The following is a 13,639-nucleotide window of genomic DNA, read 5'->3' on the forward strand; positions in this document are numbered from 1 at the left end:
TGCAGTGTTTCAAGTATATCTTAGTTTAACCAGACCACAGCTCCCCTATAGGGCTGGCCCGAAGGATTAGATTTATTTTACGTGGCTAAGAACCAACTGGCTACCTAGCAACGGGACCTACAGCTTATTGTGGGGTCCGAACCACATTATGACGAGACATGAATTTCTATCACCAGAAATAAATTCCTCTAATTCTTCACTGGCCGGTTGGAGAGTCGAACGCTGGGCCAACAGCTTGCTAGCCGAGAGCTCTACCCACCCCTCCAATGAAGAACTGTTTGCAGTGTTTCACTAAGCGACCAGTCTAGTGCTAGTCACGCTCTTTTCGTGATGGCCCTGATAGCTCCAGTTTTCTTAGCATTCCTGAAAAGCAAGAAAGCGAAGAGACTCATCTGGGATTTAGGGTCTGTTTCCATCTACTCTGCTACACAGTCCTTCGCCAGGCGCCTCTCCTGGGGTATGTTAGGACTGAACCCTAACATATTGTCATACGTCCGAGGGCAAAAAGGTCATGCTTGTCATAGCTAGCGCGGTAAATTTCAGGGCAAAGATACCGACTTTGAATTTACGGCCTCTTTTTGGTCTCAGGAAATGCGCTCATCTTCCATTCTAGAGGCATTTCCTCCCTCCATAGAGTGCCCAGCACTCTACTACCTGCCCGTCTGCCTTTTGGGTATTGGGACACATTTATATATATATATATATATATATATATATATATATATATATATATATATATATATATATATATATATATATATATATATATATATATATGAAAAATGAAAATAGCAAATGCGTGTCTACCGGTATTAACCTTAAAATAAGAGTTGAAGATCAAATTAAATCAACTTTGATTCAAAATGCAATAATCATATTCATTCAACCTTGATCCAGAATGCAACAATCGATAAAATTTGCAATGTCTATCTATTCCCATATTTTACGTAGCCTACATAAACTATAGGAGTTTACTTGACTCTGTTCCATAACATCGTAGTTAGATTGTATGTTGATTTATGTACAGTACCAGTGTTACAATATATATCACAAGTATTTATTATCTGTATTCAGCACAAATCTGTAAAAAAAAAAATCGTCTAAAAGGAAAGTTCCGAAAAAATTAGTTATTTTTAGTTATTCATATGCAGTTTATCAACTTTAGTTAACTATTAGCCACCTCCTCATAATTTTCATTTTGTCTTGATCTTTCGCTCTTCTCAACAATTAAATATAGGAAATTTCTGATGACGTTTAATCCGACATTTTTTCCTACCCATAGTTAGTATTCCTTGTATTACATTTTCCTTTCGAAAGAACGGGTAGCAGTTTGTTTCACTCCAGCCTATTATTAATTTGCAAATATGCGCTTCTCGCCGAATTGTTCTGAAAAAAATCATAAATTCTTGTTCAGTACCCACTGCATATTCATGCCCGAATAGATTTATCCTATCTTACTCACATTTTATTTTAAGATTCCATCGAAAAATTGTTCTCTTGCTCTAACGTAATCCTTTGCATTCAAAGGAAAACATTGATCCTTCCAAGTCCATATTCATACGTACTCTCCCATACTATTTGTGAAAGGAAGGGGATGAAAGCAGTATTATACAACAGGGTATGTTCCAGAAATATATAAATATGTTTCTTAGTCTCGCTTTGGAGAGCAGATGTCTTTTCATACAGACCTTTCCTGCAAACAAAAGTTTGCCATTCCGTTAAGAAAAAGTCCTGTATTTGTCGTAAAACACAAAAACATTTTCCACCTATCGAGGCAATTGCTGTGAAAATAACGATAAAATGTTAGATAGATAATCCTGAGCCAACAACTGCAATAATGATAATAATAATAATGAAGAACATTCAAGATTTGGTGAAGCAATGCTGATAACTCTGAACTCATTTTGTCAGGTACTAGGTCACCGAACAACGCCACCGTTGTATTGGCAGCTTTCGGCCAATTCGTTGCTTTTACCCTTCAACGAATTACACTGGACTCGATTATAGTTTTTTTTTTTTTTTAGGATTAAACTTATGGCGAAAAAACTTATTCGCATACCGTTCACAGGTGTAGTGACAAAGACACATTACAAAGATCTCTGAAAAAGTCATATCGTTATATGCTGTGGAATCATGCTTATTATCATCAGCCTCCGTTTTACTGTTAGAATTCAGAGCAAATTTGACAATTTCAAAGGTAGAGTTAACAACGCAAATGGACGTGGTAGAGGAAGGAAAATCCCAAAGAATTTTCTGCATCACTGAAGGTTTCCAGCCCCATAGGGTCAGAATAAATAAAAAATGTGCACTCCGACCTTTTCATTTCGTTTTTACTATGACTCGTGCAGAAATCAAGTGCATTTGCTTATTATTAAACCATTACGGTTATTTTCATGAAGAAAATAACTCCCATAACCAGGCAGAGAATAATTTGGTGAAAATATCACTCTCAGATGTCAAGTCCCGGAAATTCTAATTTCAGACAAGGATACAGAGGTTTTACTATGTGTTCCTTTTTTCTAAGAAACAGCCAAGGTGTTGTATTTAGCAAACAGAATAAGGATTTCCCAACATCAAAGAACTAACAAAAGTGAACATTCATTGTGTTTTACCTCTTTACACTCTTACCTGAACTTATTGTTGATTCTTCTTGACTGGATACAAACATTTTTGCCCTTTTTATAAGATTAGTTATTATGAAGCATTAAAAGAATTAACTTTTACAAGACAATGTGTATAAATTAAAGTTATCCTTGAATAAGTAATAAAGGTGAGGATGGCGTTTTTCTAATTAATCATACACATTTTTACAAGTATGTACAGAAAAACAACATTGTAATACGGTTAAAGACTGACACTTAAGGTTCGTTTGAAAAGGTATTTAGAGCACTGAATAGCGGACCTGCAGTGGGTGTGACTTCTGGTAACAGTCGTGAGATTTGTCCTTATTCACCTCCATAAGAAATTTATCAACGGCATGACAGCTACAGGTTGAATACACGATAGTTGCTGGTGTTTCATCGTTGTAATTCTTGATGATGACGTTCCAGCTGTGCAAAGGGCACGAAGAATTCAGCAACGGCTTGAATATTTTGCATTTGGACTTCCGCCGACCATTGGCATTGAAAGAAGGAAATTGCTGTAAGCGTTCCTCGATATCAGGCTCAGATAAGGCCAACGGTACAGTGCCAGATTTACAAACCGAAATGGAAAAGAGGATGTTTGTTTTCGAGGCACCACCTCCCTGCATTGTTTTCACATCTGTTGGACGTAGCATGGGACGTGATGGTTTCCCTTCAGAGATTAATAACTTGTTTAAGGCAATTGGTCGCATCCAACAATTATTTGGCATCTCAAGACAATGAGTTACACCGATTTGCATCCAGCAAAAAGAAAGCCATAAGGTGAGGACTTCTATTGATGATCAGGTAAATTGCAAGTGTTGTAAAGCTAAGATACAAATGGAGAAATAGTTTGATATGAATAAATTGGAAGAAAAAATATGCAAAGGGAAAATGAAGGAAATATGAGGAAAGACGTAAGTTTTTGCCTCAGCTATAGATATTCTCTATTTTAGCCTTGGAATTATACAACAAAAATGAAGAAAATATATTAAACCTAATAGAAGCCCACCACTAATTCATCAGTTTCCCCTCTGAATAATTACGAAAACAGGAAGAAATTGCGAAAGGTCTCCATATAACCACAACTGATTCAACAATTTCCTCCCGAATTGCCACCACCGTACATCATATAGAAAGAAGTTAATAAAATTCTCGCCCAAGATTTAAAAAGAAACGCATGCTCGTCACGTTGCAATTCCCCTTCACGGCGCATCCGGCCAAATCTCTTGCATCCGCCGCGGCAGTTGAGGCGGGAGAAAACGTCGGTTATCGCGGCTGTTAAGGCTGTTATTGCGTTAACCGCCACCTTTGCTGGTACAGCAAACGTTAAAGGGTCGGTATTATAAGCAATATTACTCTCGAGAACGGCCCGTTTATGGTCCATATATATATTCCCGAGGTTTACACTTTCTATATGGCAGAAATGCTGTCGGGTACTTCTCATTGTTGATGTCTAATGCTTAAACACGTGACGTGAATATGAACTAGTTCAAAGAATACATACAGTATTCATATTTTGCCTTTTTCTCTCCAGGAAAAGTCACAAATACGTTTGAAAATCAGCATATATCTTTTATTAAACAAGGATCTCCAGTGTACAAGGTCTTCTAAAGGAGACACTTTTCAATTAAATTCAGAATGAATACAGTTGTTTAAATTCCTTTCCACTATGCTACTTCTGCTGGACAACCTCTTCCATGTATTCAAAAGACATTTAGGAATTGGTCGATAAAGGACGCTGAGCTCACATTCCTCCGTTACTTCCCTTTCCATATGTACACTTCTTAATCCGTCTAGAATTCTAGGAATTTCCGAACCATTCATTCACTAGTCACAAGGGTGATCCATGTAAGAACGAAAAGGTCTTTCGTTGTGATAGTGTTTTTAAACAGAGCTAAAATGTAAAAATAAGACGGATTCTTGGCGTAACTGCGTGTCGCAGGAAAGTTAACAAAATGAATATGAAACATCTGAAGACTACAGAAGCTGGCTTCCGAGTAAAAGCTACTGACAGAGTGTGAATTTCGATGATGCTTTTAAAATTCTACAGAGAAATTCTCCTACAGATGAAATCAAAGTGGGCGTACCGTTGCGCTTTTGAAGAATGTAGATTTTAGCAGATACATCTGGTAAGAAAGGCTGTCTTCCATATGCTATATATATATATATATATATATATATATATATATATATATATATATATATATATATATATATATATATATATATAGATAGATATATATATATATATATATAGATATATATATATATATATATATATATATATATATATATATATATATATATATATATATATATATATATATATATATATATATATACTGTATACATATATACACACAAAACATATATTATGTATATGTATATATATATATGTGTGTGTGTGTGTACATACGTGATTGTTTTTGTGTCCATGTATTTCGTGCATGCTTGTATGTCTGTTTGCATACTTTGCCAACATGGAAAATTGATTTTGGTATTATTAAAAAAAGACAGTTAATTTCTGGATAATTAATGATTTTTTCTTAGAAACCTGTAACCGTTGTGTCTTAATTGTTTTATAGTCTCATTACAGATACAGAGAAAACGGATTCCAACATAAAGACACCACAATAAGAGAAACTCTGGGTGACGTACTGGCAGTGGTAAGTCGTAGGTTCTTCCAAGACGTTATTTCGAAAAAGTTTGTGAAATTCAAAGGTCCCATGGATTTTTTGCTGGAGTTTATATTTTATAGCATAACGTCCTTTTATTCTAGAATCTATTAAGAAAATCGATTTTGTTTGGCAACACGTCATGTAGCAGCTAGTGGAGAATAGAGGTGGAAAGCCATCTTATTAGAGGGAGCATTGTTCCTCCTGTCCAAGTCTATTGTTGCCTTCAAAGATGGTTGAAACATGTGATAGAAAATGACTGAGCGTCGGCCTAAAAAGAGCTTCTTCGTACGTCCATTAAGTTTGGCAAAAAGTTGTACAAGGGAGTTCAAAGACTATGAAGAAAGTGCGATAATTTTTAATCGTCCGCATGTGCGTTGCTTCAAATCCACAAGTATTTATTTAGGAAAAAATTACTCAGTGAAACACCAAAATAGCATTAAAAGCAACAGTAATTAGCGAATTAAAACACTTTCAGTGAATCTGTATTCTTCTACTGCAACAGCACGAGTGCTCTAAAACCAGGAAATTTGTTGGAAATGGATTTCAAGATCTCTCGCACTGTTAAAATGATGTGTATGCCTCTATCATGATAATTTCTGTGCCAAAATGGTGCGGAAAAATTAGATTACTTCTACAAGAATTATTCCAGTTCACTCCGTGGTGTTTTTAAAATTGTGAACTGAATGCATTAGGAAAACCAAGTGGATAGTCGGAGAAGAGAATAATACTCAGTTTACCGAATGTTATAAGAAAAACAAGTGGAAATACGCCGAAGTTTCTTCGGCGCAATCGAGTTTTCTGTACAGCGTATAATACTGTATGAAACTCTCACCCACCGCCCATGAGACTCTCAGCCCCGGCCCGGTGGTGGCCCATGGTGTTGGCACCTACAGAGGTGCCAGACGCACGATCATGGCTAACTTTAACCTTAAATAAAATAAAAGCTACTGAGGCTAGAGGGCTGCACTTTTTTATGTTTGATGACTGGAAGGTGGATGATCAACATACCAATTAGCAGCCCTCTAGCCTTTGTAGTTTTTAAGATCTGAGGGCGGACAGAAAAAGTGCTGACGGACAGACAAATAGCCTTCTCAGTAGTTTTCTTTTACAGAAAACTAACACGTCCAGGTAAGCTGCGTTTGAGCCTTTTTTCATGAATCGTGAACTCAATCTTAATCTCCACGAAATTATTATTACAATAATGACATCTGAGGACCCAACGTTAAGAGGTTTAGAACTCCTTTGGGACAAACGCCTTCGTATGAAATCCCGAGATGTTGAATGCATATGAAGAGGATTTAAATTTGATGTAGCTCAACATCCTCTGGGAGCTTATGGAAAACATGAAGGAAAATTCATTTCTATGCGAAAAAGTTAGGAACGATAATATTGCATATGGTAAATAATTATGATGAAACTAATAACTCTGTACCGTTTTTACTATTACCATTCACAGATCTGACTGAGAGAAAAAACCTATACAGAAAAATCTACAGTATTTCGATACAGCTTGGAGCCTTTTGCAGTGTGAGAATGAAAACTACCGAGTGTTTCAAGTGTTTAAACAGTTCTGGTAACTCCATAGACCTGTCACAAAGGACACTTTCTCACAAGGTAAGTCTACACGGGTTTGCGCAAAATTGTATCTTTTACCATTTTTCCCTTCAGTAATATATAGTATTAATATTCATATCTAAACTACTGGACCGATAAAAGAATTTTCACGCGGGTATACAAACGCTAAACTTTAAGTACATTAATAAAAAGTTTTAAAGCAATCCATTCCGGGTTTTTGCTTATATATATATATATATATATATATATATATATATATATATATATATATATATATATATATATATATATATATATATATATATATATAATCTTTCTTCTTCTTTTAACGTGCTTTTTTCCCATTTTTGTATGGGGTAAGCACGATGCCTTCTTTGAAGGACTTTTGATTTGGCTTTGGGGTAGACCTGTAGTCTCGATCGGCTGCCCTGCCTGACATCGCTTAGACCCCGGTAGCGTATGTTTCATGTATCATACCCGACCCAACGCCCTTTCTTCCCAGCAGCGAGAAGTTGTTGCGTGGGTAGGGCGAGAGTTCGAGACGTGTGAGATGTTTGTTATGTTTTTAGAAGGTGTTGTAATGACTTTGTTTTGTGTGTGTATTTAGTCTGTAAAACCCATTTGCTTTTAAGCAAACCTATCCGTTGATTACATATATAATCCCGGGATGTCTACACGGATAGCAATATATATATATATATATATATATATATATATATATATATATATATATATTATATATATATTATATTTTTATACCTATTTATATATATATATTATTTTTTCTGTATTGACGAAGGTGGCAATTGCAAACTTTCGTTTTTCTATATCGTCCTTTCTTGCTTCAAAATGCGATGTTCCATCTTTGAAATTAGTGGTCAAGGTCGAGTAACATTAACAATATTAAAAAAGAGAGAGAGAGAGAGAGAGAGAGAGAGAGAGAGAGAGAGAGAGAGAGAGAGAGAGAGAGAGAGAGAGGGAAATGCGAGCATTGGAAACTACGTCACAAAGATTTACTGTGTGATGTTGCAATAAGTGTAAAAAAAAGGGGGGGGACTAATAGCAGACATGAACAAAATTCGATCATTTATAGTAACTAGAAAGAATTTAAAAAATTCGTAACAGATACCTAATCATAGAAAAATTCCAAGCCAAGTTTCAGCCTCATAGTTAGTTTTTCTATTCTGCATCATATAAATTTTGGTAATAAAGGAGTTTATGCAATTATTTTCGCCATCCAGTTGCCTTTTGCTTTTGTCTATTCCTTATTACAGCCCAAGTCTCATCCAGTTTAAAGTAAATGTCTTGTTATTCAAATATCCCAGTACTTCATTTCCAGCAAACTGATACATACTCCTGATGTCAATCTAATCCTCATAGATTGTGTGCACTTCCTTAGATGTGGTTTCTGGAAAAGCAAATCTATTTTAGTAATTAGTTACAAAAGTCTCTATCTCTAACTTCATGAAGCCATATTGTATTATCTATGGGCACTATGTCAGTCTTTTGTGGTGACAATATGGTGATCATTGCCAGCATCTGCTTCTCTCAGCATTCTTTTCCTTTCTCGATTAGTGGCTGATCTGTTTCTATGAGAGCCAGTAAAACATGTCCAAGTGTCTAACTGGATGCATTTGTTTTTGGAAAAGTCTACCTTTAATCACAAGATTTTTGTAGCATAAAAACCAGTGGATTTTTCCATCTCGTTTACAATTTCTCCAGGTCTATCCTTGTCCATTACATTCCTCTACATCTTCATTGTTCCTACCATCTTTTGCATTCACTTCACCAACAGCTGCCACGTCACTTTCTGGTATTTCAGTTTCTATACTTCTATATAAGAATTTATCTTTGATTTCTTAAAGAAGTTCATTTATCGGTGCACAGCATACAATAATACTCATAATCTGTTTTTATTCATAGCTTACAAGAGTCATCTATTGCCCACCTATTTTGTATTGGGCGTTGAGATCATGCCTTCACTACCAGTTCTGTCTGCCCATATAAACTGCAAACAGCTAAGGTTGCATCCTAATACTCATTTCCGATTTATCTCGAGTGTGTGTAAGCCAGGAGATTCTTAGTACCCTCATATGTCTGGGGTGGAGTTAATTCCTAAATTTTCCCCAACCATTAATGTAGCAGACTACACAGAAGATCCACTGGCTAAATACACTAAAGAATGGCCATATCCTTGCAGTGTTCAGTACTTAGCTTACATGGGCAAATGACCCATCAGATGTCGAGGGTTGAAAACTGAGGAGATAAAATACCCAGCGTCAAACTGCAAAGCAGAAGGTGCACATACCCTGAGTCCTTGCTCCATTTAGCAGACTAACTTGAGAGAGAATGGTTAGACTGTGATATGTGTAACTAAAACGAGATATAAATCAATCGTTATAAACACTTATGAAGATAGACATTTTAAGAGTTTAGACACTTTAATTGGTATCAGTCTTAATATTAGAGTTTCATTACTTAATCTGAAAAGCACTGGCATAATAATTGTCTCAAAGTGATTACCCATTGCACGTAACCATCTTTGCATCTTCTGTAAAATGTAGTAAATTGGCCTTAATTATACGAGCACATTTAAATTTTTTACAATTTCACAGATTTTTAATGAATATTTTAGATTTATTGCTAATATTCTTATCAGCTCGGCAAGGGAGCCAACAACTTTAAATAGCATGAACAGCAACACTTCAGCTCTTCTCGTAAAAGTAGGAAATATAAAATCTATAGATGTTTTATCAAGTCTGCCACTTCAGAGTTTCCTCAAGACTTGATGGTGATAACTTGAAAGTTTTATATTTAAAAGAACAGGTAATATATATCCGGTTTTGTTACGAGTTTTGCAATATTTGTGACATGATCCTAAAAATGCGTTATAGTTATTTTCGTGTACGTTAGATAATCAGGGGACCTTTGTGGTACCTTCCTGTTCAGTTTCATAAAGATCTGATGAAACAGCTGACCCTGAAATATTAATCATAATAATAGTATATGAGTGCACAATAATGCCTTCCCCCTTAAAGATTTGAACTGCCAATACATGAAACTCCGGGCGAACTTTTTCTTCACTCAACTGCAGAGGCTGAATGGATTAAGCATCGGCCTGTAGTTTCATTGGTCAGCGGTCCGGATCACCGGGAGCAAATTCCTGAGATGTATGCTAGTATTCCACCAGCCCCGGTTGTTTGCCATGCCCCTAGATTAGGTTAGGTTAGATTATATTCGAAATCTTACAGGAATTTGGGTGTGGGAAACATAACGAGATTATTTTCAAGAAAATTCTATGGTTAGTTTTTAAGATATGGTGTCCTGCTTTTTTCAGAGAAAGGTCCTGGTACTCGGTTACATCTCGGGAAAATGCCCCCGGGATGGAAATTAATAATAATAATAATAATAATAATAATAATAATAATAATAATAATAATAATAATAATAAATACTCACAATAGCATGAGTCTTGAAATGGAGAAACAAATCCACAGTTATGCATATGTACATCTATTTAAAGACAAATCTGTTCAGAAAGCTTTCGGGAATCTGTTGAAAATGGGAATCGAACAGATTCCCGAAAGCTCTCTGTACAGATTTATCTTTAAATATATGTACATATACATAACTGTGGATTTGTTTCTCCAACAATAATAATAATAATAATATAGAAGTAAAACCATCACCTCGGTGAAGCCTAACCACGGAAATCACATCAACATCAGCAGCTGCAGCATTAGCAAAAGTAGAATTTGTAGCATAGAGAAACAAACTTTTGCATTTGTTTATGTACGTTAATGGCGAAACTGCCATCCTTCATAATCACGTCATTCCATAAATAAAACATAAAATTTTATCGCCACTAAAGATTACTGATATTGATATTATTAATCGCATGGAGGAAATGCTGTATTTAATATTCTCTGAAAAATTCACAGTTCCCCTCGGGCATTCATTTTGAAACGTCTGCAAACAAATGATTTAAAGACATAATTAGTCTTTTTCATAATTTCCATTCCGCTGAGATGATTTCTGCAGTTTATTGTGTTTCGCAGTTTATTGTGAAATTATTTCAGGAATTCAAATGCCAAATGTATATCTGAAGATGTGAGACTTATGAAATCCCTCAAGAAAATGATACTGAACTTTTTGCCCATCTGATGTAAAGAATTAAATTTATTTAATTCTCAAAAACTTTGGTTACCATTTAGTTACTCGTTTGTCCTAACAATAATGGTACTTTCCAGGTTAGTTTATCATAGAATTTCACCAGCAAGAAAAATGCTGTGTGAATTTAACAAGTACTTTTAAATGTGACCATTTCACAGTTAGCACTTTAGCAAGGCAGTTTATAATTACTTAATATAATTTTATTCTAATCATTAAATATTTTCATATCTGATTTTAGGATGAAAGCCACATAATGCTCAGTAATAAGTGAGGAATATATGTTAATTTGCCAATTGCTTCAACTATCTTTTTCCACGTTTATCAAAGTACAGTGATGAAGTAAGAGCTGAAATGTATACTTCCCCAATTATTGCTTTTATTGAACTTTGCTATATTTAATAAAGAATACATTCAACTTATTTTTACATACACAAACACAGACACCACACACAGACACGTGCAAGGCATATATATATATATATATATATATATATATATATATATATATATATATATATATATATATATATATATATATACACATATACACATATATATATATATATATATATATATATATATATATATATATATATATATATATATTCATGTTCATCTATTTACATAAATTTGGTAATACTTGTTTTTTTACACACACTAGTATTTTGTATACATGTGTATACATATATATATATATATATATATATATATATATATATATATATATATATTTATATATATATATATATATATATATATATATATATATATATATATATATATATATATATATATATATATATATATATATATATATATATATATATATATATACATACATGTATACAAAATACTAACAGGGTTGGCTCAAAAGAAAACAAGACAGTAATTATTACCAAATTTATGCTTCAACTGGGAAGTACTGTAGATGAACACTTTGTGCAGAAAACTCCACACAGGAGGCTGCTACACAGGAGGCTGCTACACAGGAGGCTGCTACACAGGAGGCTGCTACACAGGAGGCTGCTACACAGGAGGCTGCTACTCAGGAGGCTGTTCTGTGCTCCTCTCACCCTGCTATATTCTATTAGTTAGAAAGTTGCCTACAAATATCTATATGGATAATCCACTTCTGGTCTTCGACCTTCCATATTAACTCAGATTCATTGCTTTATCGTCCTCGTCTGCTTACACCATCATAACCTTTCACGTGCTCACAATACCAGTTAACTTCATCCTCAATTTTATATTCCATTCCATTCCTCTCTCTTGTCATTTAGTTCTGCCTCTCCGATATCACCCACCTGCAAGTAATTTAATCTTCAAAAAACTCTTTCCTTCAGCTCAGGACTACATTCACCTGAGACAGCATCTGTTCATTTGCATCTTTTTATTCTTAGATCTTTTTGTTCGGTAACCTTAAAATACTTGATCAACCCCTCCTTTCCTCGTTAATTTCTTTTTTTCTGCCTCTTTCCCCCTGCATTCCCGTACGTGTCTTGTAATCTTTTAGTCTTGTAATTACACTTCAGATAATCTCATATTTTCCTCCACTAAATTTCTCATTCTCTCATCCTAAATCCTAACTTCTTCCTCTTCTGGCACTTTTATAACATCTTGCTGACCCCGTGACCCCATCCTAGAGTTTTACACATTCTGCGTTTGCTCATCTGCCATTGAGGATGGTGATTCTCTCACCCAGGATGCCCACAAGCGTTCTCTAAGCAATCTTTTGTTAATATGTATATCTAATTTTATGGATACACATCTGATTTATATAATCCTCTGTAATTTCGCTGTGGATAATATGCGAAGAACAAGTACGCCTAGCAATACCTGATAACTGCCCAGTTCTCCCTTCTAAAATCATGGATGTTGTATTAAACTACTCATTACTTTTAAAAACAAATAAAAATGTGATTTCTATTACTCACATCAAGAAAACAACATCCTTTTAAACCTTGTTTACCATACGAATTAGTACTCTATGAATAATAAGTTATGGCATGGTTTTAATTCTCTTTTAACTAGCAAATGGAACTAGTGCTGGAATATGATTGGTAAAAAACTACACCAAAAGAAGATTGCTGGTTCGTGAAAACAACGAAATAATATCACCTTTATAAAAAAAATAGAAATGGCGAAATAAAAGCACGCTAAATTTATAAAAAGGAAGGGAATGTAAACGACAAAAAGTTATAGAAAAACAGATTAAGATTCCCAAAGATTTACACATCAGGATATAAATAAAATAAAAACTCACAAACAAACTTTCAATTCATCTCTGCGAAGATCGCCCACGAGTGTCCTTCGCACGTCGACAGGTAAGGCGCTTTGATGGCCTTGTCGTTAAAGCTCTTAGCATCTGATTTAGCCAAATGACTTCTCATTTACTTCAGCCGTGCACGAAGTAAATGGAATTCGACGTAAACTCAGATTTTCCGGGTTATAAATGAAAGAAACTCACATGAAGGGGAAAGTAGCCTTAAATACCAGACGAAAAGCGGACGAATGAAAAATGTGAGTGCTGTCGGAATAAACATTATATCAAACAAACAAAAGAAAGCAAGATGGTGTTTGTAACATTCT

At 34.8% G+C, this 13,639-nt stretch overlaps 1 protein-coding gene across 1 annotated transcript in view; it reads left to right on the forward strand.

Annotated features, from left to right (window-relative positions):
* The window catches only part of LOC136843470 (mucin-1-like), a 29,819-nt gene extending 17,678 nt beyond the window's left edge, over positions 1-12,141 (forward strand). The window contains exons 6-9 of the mRNA XM_067112006.1: positions 285-457; positions 589-673; positions 5,221-5,290; positions 12,010-12,141. Coding sequence (XP_066968107.1) covers positions 285-457; positions 589-673; positions 5,221-5,290; positions 12,010-12,141 — 460 coding nt within the window. The remainder of the gene's footprint in view (positions 1-284; positions 458-588; positions 674-5,220; positions 5,291-12,009) is intronic.
* The last annotated feature ends 1,498 nt before the right edge of the window (positions 12,142-13,639 follow it).

This window comes from Macrobrachium rosenbergii, chromosome 11 (genome assembly GCF_040412425.1).
Source record: "Macrobrachium rosenbergii isolate ZJJX-2024 chromosome 11, ASM4041242v1, whole genome shotgun sequence".
Taxonomy (NCBI): Eukaryota; Metazoa; Arthropoda; class Malacostraca; order Decapoda; family Palaemonidae; genus Macrobrachium; species Macrobrachium rosenbergii.